Genomic DNA, 13910 nt, shown 5'->3' with positions numbered 1-13910 from the left:
AGCCGCAGCAGACACTATCGCACATGACGCCAGGGGCTCCCTCTGTCACAAACTCAAAGTAACGCCGGTTCGATCACTCATCATTATCACTCTCGTCTCAGATCCTACCACTGCCTAGACTACTAACGCACACTCATACGACACTCAATCATCATGGAGCAGTGGGAGCTTCCGGATCTGCGCCCGTCAGTCGGCTATCAATTCCAGCTTCAGAGTAAGTCCCGCTTTACCATTCATCATCAGCCTTTTTTTGTGACAAACCTGAGATTTAACAAGTACTAGGCGGTAATTCTTTCTCGGAACACAGCGGACTCGCATCCACCTCTACCCCAGCCCCCGCCAATTCTACACGCAACGGCAACGGTATCAGCACCCATACCCGCACCAAAGCCGTCACTTTCAAGCCCTTGAGCTATTACACCTTGGATTCCGTCAAGAAGAGACACAAAGACACGGAACGTACACTCAACAATCTTCTTGAGATCTCTGAGAGGCAGAACAACAGGTATGCTGAAGACATCGAGAAGCTGAAGCAATCTCACAAATACTTGGCTAGTTTGAAGGAGTTGAAGAGAACGGTGGATAAGGCTCACGACAAGGCGGATCGTTTGGCGGAGGAGCGACAAAACTGGATGAGCTTGGTGGAGTCGCTGCAGTTCAAGAGCGTGGAAGATGAGACGGAGATGGCATCGGAGGACTCCAAGACTTCCGTTGAGAAAGAGTCTAAACATGAGTTTGAGCATGAGTCTGAGAACGGATCTGATGATAATTTTCTGAACGATTCTGACTATGAGTTTAACGATGACTCTGAGGAGGAGTCTGAGGGTGACTCTGAGGATGAGATTGGAAAGGGAATCGGAGAGGATGATGAGGTTTAGAACAGCGGCATAAGTCCAGGGAGGCTACCAGCAAAACAGCAGACTTGGCGAACCCGATGGACTTAGCAGACTCAAATCATGATGAGCAAGGAAAATCATGCCGCTCGGATTTCGAGAATCACCTAGGCAGAGACACGACTTGGAGATACCTACCTACCTAGGGATGAAGATGAATTTGGGATAACGGGGATCTGAGGGGGCGGAGAACTCTGAGCAGGACTCTGAGGAGGAAGAGGACTCGGAGTCCAATTGCTCCGAGGATGAGGATGATTACTGAGCCGGCAGGCTTTTGGCTGGCAGGTTGTAATGGTGAGATTATGGGAAGGTAGATGGACACATGAGGATCTAGTATACACTGCCTGACTCGCAATACTCTGATGGATTGGGGAACGTATCGATTTCACAAATTTGCTCATTTCATTGCAAATAGACGGTTTCTACGTTTGACTTTAACTATGGGTTGTTCATCATCCTCCATCTGTGGCATTATCACAGGATGACTTCTTCCTCTTCGTTGTGATGGCTGGCATCAACTGTCGTTGAGGTTCCGGCACAGGGCCGCCCGTCGAGGTAGATCCTGTTGAAAGTCCATGGCCTGGGTACCCATTAACTGGCGCTTCTTTCCAGGTAAGGTATTTAGGCTGCTCTGCATGATGGTTTCCATTCCTTCTCTTCCAATTGACAACTCTTCCGTCGCCTGCCTTCCAAACCTGGAGCAGTGCAAGAAGCGCCTACAAAGTATGCTGGAGCTTATGGTAGGGTTTAGAGACACATCTAGAGATCTCGTACACACAGACGAAAACAGATGCAAGCTGATGATTGTTATCTGAGTTTGGAAGATGAAACAGGGACCGTATTACAGACACTTTGTTTGCCTGTCTTTTCATCTGATTCTATTCTGACCGCCTTCATCTGAATAAGTCATTCACAGACTCTTGTTCACTGCTAGCTACTTGTCGCCATCTGGATAGCAGTTCATCCCACCAAGGATTCTTTAGGGGCCAATGCCTTAGTATGCTTCGAGAACGAGATCTTTCCCATTTCCAACATCTACAATCTAGAGGTTTATATCCTACTTCTCTGGCAACTTTAATTCACATCGTTATATCCAACAACAACACGTCCTCGCTTACACCGAGTCGCTCTCAATGACAGATCACAACTTGATCTTTCAAACACCCAATTCCTTTCACTTTCTATCTTAACTCACGGTACCGACCTTGAAGTATCTCACAATGACTCACTCTCGTCCACGTATCGGAGGCGCGAGAAAGCCTATACCTCAAGGTAATAAGCTCACTTCCTTTTCCGACTTCAGTCAAGTATTGTCATCACCTGAACCTAATGGACTGTTCCAGCTTCACTACTTATTACCAAACCAGCTGGCGTTCGCAAGCCCAGTCCTCGAGCAAAACCAGTCGTAGATAAGACGGCTACACGGCCTACGACCTGTGCCTACGCATGGCAAGCTGCAGTTGTACTGAAGGATGAGGAATCGGAGGAATCTGATTCCTCCAGTGAATCAGAATCCGATTCCTCCGATTCCTCCGATTCATCAGAGGATTTGAGTCCCATCCACCGTGGAGCGAGACCGAAGGCGTCCGTTGCCCATCCTAAGCTCAAACCAAGCGCCCTCCCCGCTCCCGCTGCCCCAGCCCACACAGAATCCGAAATCGAAAACCTCATGATTATTGGCCGTGAGCAAGTTGAAAAAAAATTGAAGGATCGCATCAACGAAGAGAAGGACAAGAACCGCCTGCTTGAGAAGCAGATGACTACGTTCGAAAACTACAAGAAGTACCTTGCAAAGCTGAAAGACCTAGAGGAGGAGCTGACCAAGCTGAAGGAGGAGAGTAGCTTGAATGCGACCATAGTGTCGGACCTCGCGGAGGACTTCCGTAAGAGCACGATGGAGTGGGCTGCGCTGTTTGAGAAGTACGCGGGGGACTTGGGAATCTCGGTTTTTGACATTCGTAGATTGGCTGATGCGTGGTGATGGCTTGGAGGGGGTGTGAGAGGAGGGAGATGTCGACTTTTGGGGGGATTTTGGGACATGAAGAAGGAGATGACGCCGGGACAGGGAGCTTATAGCATGGTCGCTCTACCTGCTTCTTTTCTCTTGCTGTTATAGCTGCTAGATATGAGGACAGATGGCAAAGATGATAAGGTCAACTAGGCACCAACGACAGAATGATAGTCTTACACATTTGATATGACAGAGATGGAATGACAAACAAGCTACCACATACTGGTGGGAAGGCTTCAATGAAGCACCACACACATATAGTCTTATGTCCTCTCCATCCGCACTTGAAAATGTGCCGTCTCTTGATTTCCGTTGACAGGTAGCCAGAACCCTCCCATAAAAAGTGTGACTCGCCGACGAAACCTCCCAGTCTGTTTGGAGTGATCCCAAGTCATCTCCATCTCTTCTCAGGAACAATACGCAAGCCTCTAAATCCATCCAGTTCTTCCTGCTGGCGACAGTCTTACTTCGCGACTTCTCCCACCATATTCCCTGGCTTCCTTCAACCATCTGAGAACTCACCTCCTCCTCAACACCAACACCGGCAACTTGTGAGACCACAGCCGCCAGTATCACTTGTCCATTTACTTTCATTGTTCTCAAAGCAAGCTTGCTACATTAGATATCCGTCAACAAACGAATCGCGGATATCTCAAATACTCCTCAGACACTCGCCCTCTGCTCCACCAAAACGCGCAGGGCTCACGACCGCTGAATCCAGATCACCATCAATATCCTGATCCTCATCCTTGAGTATTCTATCATTACCAAACCCAAAGCCAACACCACGGTCTCCCAGCGAACATCACGTTCTCCAAGCGAACACATCCATAATGCAGCGCTGGACCTTCCCCAGCTTTCGTCTTTCCGTCGGTAAGTCCCCTACCTACCACACCAGACCCCCATACATGAATCCCAACCTCACCATCCAGTCCAATCTCCAATCACCATCCCCTCTCACCTCACCCTCGATTGCTAATCAACTAACATCCCCATGCTCCCAACCAGGCTCCTACACCAAATCCCATCCCAAACCCACCCATCACCAACAAGTAGAACCCCAAACACACCCCAGAACCAACATACAGGCCTACAACCCCTCTCCCAAACACATCGAACGCGAACGAACCCTCCACTCCCGCATCACCAAACTCAAAGCTCACAACGACCAACTACGGCAAAACATCGCCAAACTAGAATCCCAAAGCGCTTACCTCCTGCGTCTCAAACAGTTGGAGAAGGAAATTGAGCAACTAAGAAAAGAAGGGAGAGAACTAGCTAGACGGGAGGAGGAAGTGAAGCTTGTTGTGATGAGGGAGCAAGAGGAGGATGATGGTTGGGTTGGGGGTGAGGAAGAGGATAATGGTGGGGGTGGTGATGATGGGAACAATGGGGATGAGGCTACATGGGAGCGGACCAGTGATGAAGGGACCTTCTGGGAGGGGTCGGTCAGGAGAGAAGCAGAGGACTTGAAAGAGGAGCGAAAGGGAAGGGTAAGGGCTTGGCAGCTTAAAGTGGAGGAAGAGAGTCTTGATGGGAATAAAGACGAGGACGAAGATAACCGCGAAGTAAAGCAGGAGGCAAAGGACGTGGCTAACGATTCCTTCGATAGGTGGGTTGAAGGGATGGAGTTGGTGAGGGGTGCTGAGGCTTGGAAATAGTTTGGATTCGCGTTTGGCGGTGGAGATTTAGAGAAGGGAAGTGGAAGGTTACTGACGATTGGGATGGCTCAGACTTGGGGAGTGAATCGATCTCTCATACACCAACGACAGAGAAATACAACGGCACTTGCGCCTGGAGATACGCACAATGTTGAAGAACAGGGCTAGAAGCAAAGGCGCTAGAGATTGAAAAACATTTTGGCGCCGCCAAATGCTATGATCGAGGAAACTACCTAGGTAAATTATGTGCTGAACTCGTCATCGTGAACATGGACTGTGAAGATGATTGACAGTGATATACTCCCAGCTCCAATCGTTATGTCCCCAAGTAGCTTGAAAACACAAGGATTATTCCCAGATGAAATCGCACAACGCCTCCAGTCCCTGTAAATGTTACCCATGTGTCCTGTGCCAACCAATTTACCCGTTGACATCCATATGTTCAGATACCGTCCTCCATCCATGCCAGCACTTAACACCAGTTGTAGTGTACGATCGAAATAACAAACCCTTGAAGCCTCCCAACCAAACAACGAATAACCCATGAGAATAACAGCGACACAATGATATCACAGACACATTGGAAAAGAGAACACCACCCTTCTCCCTCCTCACGGCGACAAAACTCCCAACCCCATCCCACTAGCCGTCCCACCACCCGCACCGTCACCGTCACCACTACCTCTCCTCCCTCCCTCCTTCCCCTGCTGAGCCTACCCAGAACCCCCTCTCCCAGCATCAATTCTTCCCGCACTCGGACTGTCAGACCTCGACAGCGAAGCAGAACCAGTTCCACTCACCCCATGTCCACGACTCCAAGGCCTATGCAAACTCCCCATTGACATGGACGCCATTGTCGAAGGCCTCCAAGGTCCAGGACTACTTCCGCTTCTAGCTCTCGTCCTTGTTCCTCGAACCCCTCCTCGTGCTGTAATCGCAATACCAGCACCAGGTATAGGACTAGATGTGCCAGCATTGGGATTCGCACCGGGGACTCTGGGAGAAGCAGGAACGTAGGGCACAGGTGAAGTAAGTGTTCGAGGCACTGAACCCAACGGAGTTCCAGAGGGTAACATAGGCAATGAGGAATTCAAAGGAGGAGTATTGGGATTTGGGTGTGGAGACTGTAACCCAGGCGAAGAAGAAGTCAGCTGATGAACAATCCTTTTCCTCCTGGCGATTCCCAAACCCGTAGCGGTCGGGGGCGTGGGCAGCATGGTTGGCGGTCCCATGCTGGAGGTATTAGGTGTCGTTCCAAGCCCAGCGTTCATAACTCCTCCCTGAATAGGCGTGGCCATCGGTCTTGAACGTGACTGCTGGAGTTCCCATGCCAATCCGGAAGCAACCGGCGACCCAGGCGGCGGAAAACCATGTTCTTGTCCCGTCGGTCGACCAACAACAGGGGATCCAGTACTGACATCAGTCACTGGAGTGAAAGGTGATGTAACACCGCTGCTGCTAGGAAACTGGAAGATGGTTCCGTCGCTGAGGAGGATGCCTGCTCCTGCCCCTACTCCCGTTCCAAGAGCTGGGGAGGATGAACTTCGCTGTTCTTGATACTGCAGCAAGGGGATTGATCCAGGAGCTGGAGTAACAGGTGAGCTAGCCACCGCGGAGAGTGAGCCAATGGTGGTTTGTTGTGCTGGAGTAGACGGCATGATAGAAACGGCAGATGCAGGAGTGCCAGGAAACTGTCCGCCCATGTTCGATATAGATGCCATCAAATCTGGACTTCTCGCATGTTCCTGGCCTTGCGTTGCACTTCCAGCAGTAGTGGTTGAAGTGGCTGAACTCGCCAATGGATGTTGTTGCCCTGATCCAGAATGCTGTCCACTCCCTCGTCGTGATCTAGTTGGGAAGGCAGATGGACTCACGGATTGCGATCGGCCGCTATTCGCACCAAGCACATTCTGAATCCGCTCCTTTGTCTTCCTTCTCGTTAACCCTCTGCCCAGATTCCGCCAGAGGATGGTGGGCGCTGGTTGTGGATGGGGGGCTGAAGTCGAAGATGCTGTGGTGGCCGTCGTTCCAGGACCGGTGGAAGTTGGCAGCTTTTTATGGACATGGTCACCGGCCGTGGGAGATTGGTAGGAAGCCGAAGCACCTTGTTGATGATGGCCATAAGCATGCATCTGATTCTGGTCCCACCGCGAATACCTCGTGTCAACACCTGAACACGCACTCTCCATCCTAGGCGAGGGTTCGGTTTCTGTGTACGACGCTGGTCGGTGTTGCTGCTGCTGTTGTTGAATCTTCTGAGGTAGTCGACCGGCGCCTGACCCAGTAGCGTTGATGTTGATGGGCATCAGAGGCATCTGCAGCTGCATGGATGAAGGCCTGTTGCCCATGCCACTTGCATTCAGGTTGGTGCCGGGAACTGTGGGATTGCTGTTGTTGCTCATCCCCGATGAAGGACTTCCAGCAGCCACTTTCCCAGTGTTCACAATCGGCCTAGGCTTCGATGTCCCCGTTAACATTGGCGAAGATGACGAGAACCCTTTGACACTCTGCACCGATAACGACAACGGACTTGGACTGTGATCACTTGCTCCGCCAGATGATTGCCCGATCCCCGATGCGGACGATTGATGTGACGGATCCCTAGACATCGGCTGGGAAGTATATCCTGTGGGAACTTGACCCTGGACCGCACCGGGAACTATCAGTGGTGACGGCCCTGGACGAGTCGCAACCGTGGTATACGGCAGTCCGGTAACAGGGTGTAGCGGCGGCGGCGCATTTGTGGGTCGATTGGGCTCTTGTCCGAGGGTCGTATACCTCGGAGAATGATCCCATTGGGGTAAAGGACCAGCAGGCTGGGAAGACGAGAGATAATCCGCGTCTTGATTCCAATCGACCTGACTTGACGGCTCGGAGAATCGATGGGCGGCTTGAGACGGGCGAACCAAAGACTCATCGAGATCAGCAGTAGCAGCAAAAGAAGGAGGTGGAAAAGGAGAGGAGATAAGGTCAGCCGGACTCGAGCGGGATGTTCGACTTCCTCTAAAGATAGGACCAGGGACGATCATAAGCTCATCTTCCTGCGGCGCTGATCGAGAAAGCTGCTGACCCTGAGGCATGCCTGGCGATGTGGAACCAACCGCCGTTGGTACACTCTGCACACTCGAGCCAAAGCCCTCCCTCAACCTCTTCAACCATCCACCCGGAGAAAGCAACCCGCTCGATGACGGTGTAGGAGGAGAGAGATCGCTCACGGCAGACAGCCCCCCTCCACTCATCTTCCTAGGCGGCATTGGCGGCGTCAAGCTATCACCGAATCCTCCAAGACCTCCGTCAGTAACCGCCTGAGCCTGAGCCTGAGCCTGAGCAATAACAGCTTGCGTGCCCGCGACCTTCTGTCGAATTTTGTTCAGCTCCAGCTGCGCTTCACTCTGTGTCTGGGCCGTCACCCGCCTTGTTCTACGCGGTGGCCATACAGGCACAACACTTGTACTTGCACCCGTCGCGGGCTTCCCAGCCAACGATCCAACAGCCACATCCAGCGTGACTCCCACTCTTGGATCGCCGACAGTTTTGACATCTCTCCAGGCTCCGGCACGGTCGTGATACCGACGGGCTTCTTGCTTCTTGATGACGCGGTGGTTGGGAACGACGGCGTTCCACTCCTCAAAGAGTCCTGTTTCAAGAGCGGGCGTGGGAATCTCCAAACCGTCTAGGGCCGTGTAAACACTCGGGGTTTCGACGATAGGTGTGAGGGCTGCTTGGTCAACTTCATCGTGAGAATGTTCGTCAACAGGTTCATAATAAGCCGAAACAGCGGCTGGGGCCACAGTCCTTTCGTCTTCCCGCAAACCTCTGATTTTGTTATCCAGTCCAGGAGTCGGGGGCATCACTCCTTCGGTCGGATACGGCGCCGTGGCTTCCATCCCCCTCTCCCTCCACGAGAACGGACCCGAAGCTGCCTGACCTGCTATCGTCATCGTCAAGTTCGACGGCCTCCGACGACCCGAAGCAGTCGAGAAGTGGTAACTACTAGGCGACTCCATCGGCGTGAACCCCTCATCTACCGCGACGCCCCCAAACGCCCTCTCCCAGCTTCCCGGACCGACGTGACCTTCCTCTTGACTCTCTTGACTCGGCGCAGTCGTATCATTCGAATCTGTTTCCGACATACTACTACCCTCCTGGCTCCCACTATTATTTCCATCAAACACACTTACCACCTCCACATCTTCAACCCCCATCAACCGCTCCAGCCGACTCAGCTCCTCCACCCCCCTCCCGGCCTCCTCTACCCTCTGTCTTACCATCCATCTCCACTTCTCCAACCTCCTTTGGGGATCCCTCTTCTCATTGCCAAACCTCTCAATATTCTGCAGCAACTTCTGGCCATGGATGCAGTACCTCCTATAATCATCCGGCACTCCCACCCTTGGACCCTCAAACTTCGCGTGCTCCTCTCCAACTTCTCTTCTAGACGCCTCAATACGCCTATGCGCCTCGTCAAAAGACCTACACCAAACCGCCGCAGCCCTCTCGATCCAAGCCACGGCCGTCTTTTCCTCCGCCAGCGTCTCGATGAAAAACGCTTGGATAACGGAGTGAATCCGCAAGAGGTCGAGCGAATCAGAGGAGTCACTGTAATTCCGGTGTTGATTCGTGCCAGGAGTGTCGAGACTGCGGTTGGCGGAAGTGCGAGAGCTGACTGTGCTAGCGCTGCGGGTCAGGGGTGTGATGCTGTCGTGGGACTCGGTGGTCCGCTCGATGAGGGCGAACTTGATAAGGACTTTGAGGGTGTTGTTGAGCGTCGTCTTCCTATGGGACGCATCGCAGGTTTTGACGGGGGCATCACGAGATAAAGCTGAGAGGCCTTTTAGGTTGGGTGTTAGTATCAGCCGTTTGATTATTGAATCGGACCTTTTTCTTCCATTTGGAAAGGCACTTGCCTTCCAGGTTTTCTTTTCATGACTTCATGAAAAATGTTCTTTCTTCTGATACCTAGCTGACTTTATTGAACTCCCCCTTACTCCATTACCCCCTTCCACCTCCCAAATACCCCCTTCCAGCACCTTCGAAAACACCTCTTCACCCCCTCCCCTGCTCTTTCAGGAAAACAAGAACAAAGAGATCTCGAAAAACTTACCAAAAACCACCATCTCAACCGGCACCAACTGCTCCCACCACACCAAAACCCCCACCAAATTCAACGCCGCCACGTTCCCCCTCGCATCCAACTGCTCCCTGACCTTCTTATACGCATGCAAGTTGCCCACCTGCTTTGGCTTACTTGCCCTCCACCCCGCCAGATACCTCGCCAACGGCTCCCTCGTCGCTTTCAGATGCTGCGCCGCGACATGGATCATGAGCGGTAACCTGCCCATCAGATTAACCAGCTCCAGCGCTCGTTTCTCTTCTTCTTCATCTTTCCACCCTCCATGTTTTCGGTCGTTGCCATTATATCCCGTATTATTGGCGGAGGAGGTAGAAACAGTAGGCTTCCGGTCCAATTCGGTCAACAGCAGTTCCACTGCTTGTCTGGGAGTCAACAATCCCAACTCCATAACCTGCGGATTATCAAACCTCGGATCGCCCGTAACCGCCCTCTCCGTGCTCGTATAGATAATACTCGTGTGTCGTGCATCCGGAATGAAGTCTGACAAGCCTGGGATATCGAACTGGATCCCGTCCAACACCAACAACCAGTCCCTGTGGGAATTAAACCACGCCTTGACTACCTGCACCATGGTCTTTGCATCTTCCCTCAAGGCTTCCAATCCCAATCCTAAACTTGTTACGTGGTTGTTGGAGGTGGCATCAGTAGTAGTACTACTGCGCATAATCTCCATTCTGGCAACCCTCCAATAACCTGATTCCACCTCCCCTCTGCTCTTGGCGCGCACCCAGTACACGCCGCCGGGGTAGTGGTCGCGGTAGCGATAGACGTATTCGCGCGCTAGATGCGTCTTGCCGCCGCCGGGGAGACATTGGATTAGCACGGCTGAGGTGCCTTCGAGACGGCGGCGGCGGTCTTGAAGCATTTCGTGGAGGCCGCGGAGTTCGTCTTCGCGGCCGACGAAGAAGGAGTTGGGCCGGAAGGAGTCGGGGTGGATGAATAGGGGTTCTGCCTGTTCAAGGGAGGAGGTTTGGGTTTGGGAGTGACGGTGGGTTTGTGCTGCAGGTGAGTTTGGTTGTGGGGGTGTAAGGGGCGCTGGAAGTTGTGGTTGAGGTTGGATGTTGGTGGTAGTAGTGGTGATGGGTTCGTCGTTGTTCCCATCAACGGGCTGGCTAGGGGTGATGACGCCCGGCTCCAACACCAACGTAGGTTCGCGTGTGGACAACGTGGATGGTGACGGAGACGACGGCAAAGGCGTTAAGAGCTTGGGACGTCTCTGGTTGCCATGAGGGCGGTGTTGAAGTAGAAGAGTCTCATTACTGTAATTGTCTATATGACCAACGCCAGAGATAAATTCCCAGCAACTAAAATCAGCCCATGTTCCTGTGAAGACTAAAGGGTGTGTATGCGACGAAAGATGCAAAGCGCTCTAGGTATGAAGATGATGATGTGTCTCCTCCTCTACTTCTATCGATGACCAGACCCTCGGGCTGCCATTCGCCTGCTGTCCAGAACCAGGAGGCGTAACAGGAAGGGGATAAGGAGCAGGAAGATATCGGCCGTAGCCATAGTCATGGTCATGGCCATAACGGGGTGAGGGTGATCTGCGGAACCTACCGATGGAGGGAAACTGCTGGTTGCTATAACCCGGCGAATGCGAGCGTTGCTGTGATATCTCGTTAGCACCTCTTGATCTACCCCTTCAAAGGAAGAGAAACCTACGTAGGACTGCATAGCCTGCACACTCCTCTCATAGTACTCATCCGCCGCACGTTTCTTCCGCTCCTCCTCCTCTGCCTCCCAGCGTATATCAATGACTGCCCTGGCCACCGCCACCCACTCCGTAATGGCCGTTGACACATTCCTATACCCAGGCGCGTTCTGTCCATCAAACTTGCACATGCCCGAGTGTGTCGCTTCAATCCCATAGTATATCACGCCCTGCAACTGCGGACTAGCCGAGTTCGCATCCACCACGAGCGCCCTTGTTCCTCTCAAATCCGTGGTATGGTTCTCATGCACCATGTGGATCTTGAAACGCTGGTAGATGTCGAGGAAGTGGTTGTTGATTCCCTGCAGGGTCTCGTTGTCCTTCTTGAGTGACTTGAGCAGGACGGATTCGGTTTCAAAGAAGCGCCGGGGAATCACAGCGTCCGACATGGCTTGGAGCATGCGACCCCAGGTGGCCAAGTCTGAGCCTTGGTGTGGGGTGCCGAGGAAGATGATGGCGTACGTAGATACGAACACTGAGCGCAGGTCTTCTTGCTGATGGGCTCGGATATCATTCGAGTAGAGCAGTGCCCTTTTGGTTACTATACCTCCCAAACTGTGCACCACCCATATTATCGGCAGTCTCTCGGTCCCTTCACTCTTGCGGAACGATGTAAGCGAGGTGACCAGAGACTGGGCGTGCTGGTGAATGAAGTTGTTACTGGGGGTGTTGGTGCCCCTTGAGTAGACGTCGGCATTGTAGCCGTAAACCAGGACGTTGGCATGCTGGTTTTTCAGCTCCAGAGACGCTGGGAGCAGGTCGGTGGGCCAGAACACGCTGTTGGCAGCCGTCCATGTTTTCTCTGGGTGGCCGTTGAGGCCGTGAACCAGGACAATGTCCGCAGTGGCCTGCGGATGGGTATAGACCGCTGTGACTTCGAAGCGCGAGATTTGCTTGTTGACACTTCCCTGTAGGTATCATGTTAGCCAAATATCTCTTGAATAGTTCACATGCCATACTGTTTAGCCAGCACAGGAGAAGGCTAAGAAAAAAACACATACCATGCTCGTCGTGAAGTCAGGCCGCAGGGCCAAGTGAGATAGGGAAGAAAAAGGGTTCTGACAGCCGACTGAAGCTTCACTTCCACCAATAACCGCAAAGAATTGTATGAAGACTCGAGGCTGAAAGAGTCAAAGTTGGTTGCAAGAAGAGACAACCGAGAAGAATGAGTCGAAAACAGGAAGCTCAGTCGTAAGCAACCGACACTGAGCAAGCCGGCAGATAAGGCAGAGTAAGAGGGCAAGAATTATCGCGTCAGTCCGCGGGCCCGAAAAGAGGGTTCGGGTGCTGATGGAGGGGGGGCTTGTGACTCTTTTGTCAAGGCAGATGTCGTGTGGCTATGAGGGACTCTTCTTGACGATACGTGTTTCAGCTTTTTAGGCAGGCCACTTATACGGCAAGTTGATGGAAGGAGCCTCACCTTGGTTAGGTACTCTCCTCGGTGGGCAGGAACAGAAAGGAGCTGCGAGATTGTAACTAACGACTTTGAGATAGTAAGTTGAAAGAGAGCAAGGCAGTTGATAAGAGATCTCAAAAACAACCCGGCTGTAGTGCTAAATAAAATGGGCTTTTGAGATGGGCGGATGGGTGGATAAACGGGATCTCAAAGTCTCAAATCGCGGCCGCTAAAGTGAAATATCCGAGGTGCAAGTGCAAAGTGTGACATGACCAGTCTTCCTCCTCGTTTCTCCAGTTATTGCCATTTGCCATCCGTCATCAACCACGAGCTGTCTTCAACTCCTCGGAATGGTCAATCATGGTCAACCGAGCCGGAGAGGCCTTTCAAGTTTCCTTGATGTTGGTCAGTCTTGAACATCTTGGCCGCTAGCCACTATGGAGATCCATCACGAGCATGTGTATAAGTGAGTCTGTCCTACAGTCAGTTTCTCTCAGTCTCTCCTCGCTTGAGGGATTGACAGAGTGAGTGACTGTGACGATCCATTAGGAACTCCGGACGAGTGTGGCTGACGACTGACAAAATGCGAACAGAAAGCATAAAGTTCCTAATATGATGGAAGGAGGAGTTGCCGTTGAAAGTGGAAACTGGAACGTCGTCGTTGAATGGTCCGTCACGAGGCCCGCCTATCGAGTGACCGAGGGGTGCAATCGTGGGCGGCAGCTGAGCCCCCCTGCTCCCCCCCCCCCCCCTTGAGCCCGCTTTTGCCCCCTGGCTGTTTGGGGATCTTCCCTCCTCCATCAACAGACTTGATGATGTACCTTTCCGGCACAGTCAGGGCTTGGAAAATCTGATAGAAATGGATGGCTTCGTTTCCCGGTTTTTTTCTTGGAATCATTGCCGGATATTGTACGCCATGGGGAACCTGTGATGTGATGTAGTGTTGTTGACATTTGCAAGTGCCGCGGATCGCGGGGCGGGAGGAAGGGGGAAGCGAGGCCAGGGGTGGTGAGTGCGTGCTCACTACTACCTCTACTGACAGTGTACACCTGCCTGCTGTCGTGATAATGCCATGCCATGCATGTGCCGTGAGACGGAATGCAC

At 52.4% G+C, this 13910-nt stretch overlaps 4 protein-coding genes across 4 annotated transcripts; 3 read left to right on the top strand and 1 right to left on the bottom strand.

Annotated features, from left to right (window-relative positions):
• Positions 1-153: 153 nt before the first annotated feature.
• Positions 154-1155, top strand: B0T23DRAFT_408404 (uncharacterized protein; the record flags this gene model as incomplete). Its single annotated transcript, XM_062839293.1, has 3 exons — positions 154-214; positions 283-872; positions 1075-1155. The coding sequence occupies 3 exons, from the start codon at positions 154-156 to the stop codon at positions 1153-1155; spliced, it is 732 nt and encodes a 243-aa protein (XP_062688217.1).
• A 958-nt stretch (positions 1156-2113) lies between these two features.
• On the top strand, positions 2114-2874 carry B0T23DRAFT_399895 (uncharacterized protein; the record flags this gene model as incomplete). The annotated part of the gene is made up of 2 exons (XM_062838447.1): positions 2114-2165; positions 2261-2874. The coding sequence occupies 2 exons, from the start codon at positions 2114-2116 to the stop codon at positions 2872-2874; spliced, it is 666 nt and encodes a 221-aa protein (XP_062688216.1).
• Positions 2875-3737: 863 nt separating this feature from the next.
• On the top strand, positions 3738-4565 carry B0T23DRAFT_408402 (uncharacterized protein; the record flags this gene model as incomplete). Its single annotated transcript, XM_062839292.1, has 2 exons — positions 3738-3777; positions 4102-4565. 2 exons carry the CDS (start codon positions 3738-3740, stop codon positions 4563-4565), a joined length of 504 nt encoding a protein of 167 aa, XP_062688215.1.
• A 713-nt stretch (positions 4566-5278) lies between these two features.
• Positions 5279-12414, bottom strand: B0T23DRAFT_399893 (uncharacterized protein; the record flags this gene model as incomplete). Its single annotated transcript, XM_062838446.1, has 5 exons — positions 5279-9396; positions 9670-10968; positions 11257-11305; positions 11362-12318; positions 12412-12414. 5 exons carry the CDS (start codon positions 12412-12414, stop codon positions 5279-5281), a joined length of 6426 nt encoding a protein of 2141 aa, XP_062688214.1.
• Positions 12415-13910: the final 1496 nt, after the last annotated feature.

This window comes from Neurospora hispaniola (genome assembly GCF_033458365.1).
Source record: "Neurospora hispaniola strain FGSC 10403 chromosome Unknown B0T23scaffold_10, whole genome shotgun sequence".
NCBI classification, from domain to species: Eukaryota; Fungi; Ascomycota; class Sordariomycetes; order Sordariales; family Sordariaceae; genus Neurospora; species Neurospora hispaniola.
The sequence above is the reverse complement of the archived record's forward strand: the minus strand, read 5'-3'. Positions and strand labels throughout refer to the sequence as shown.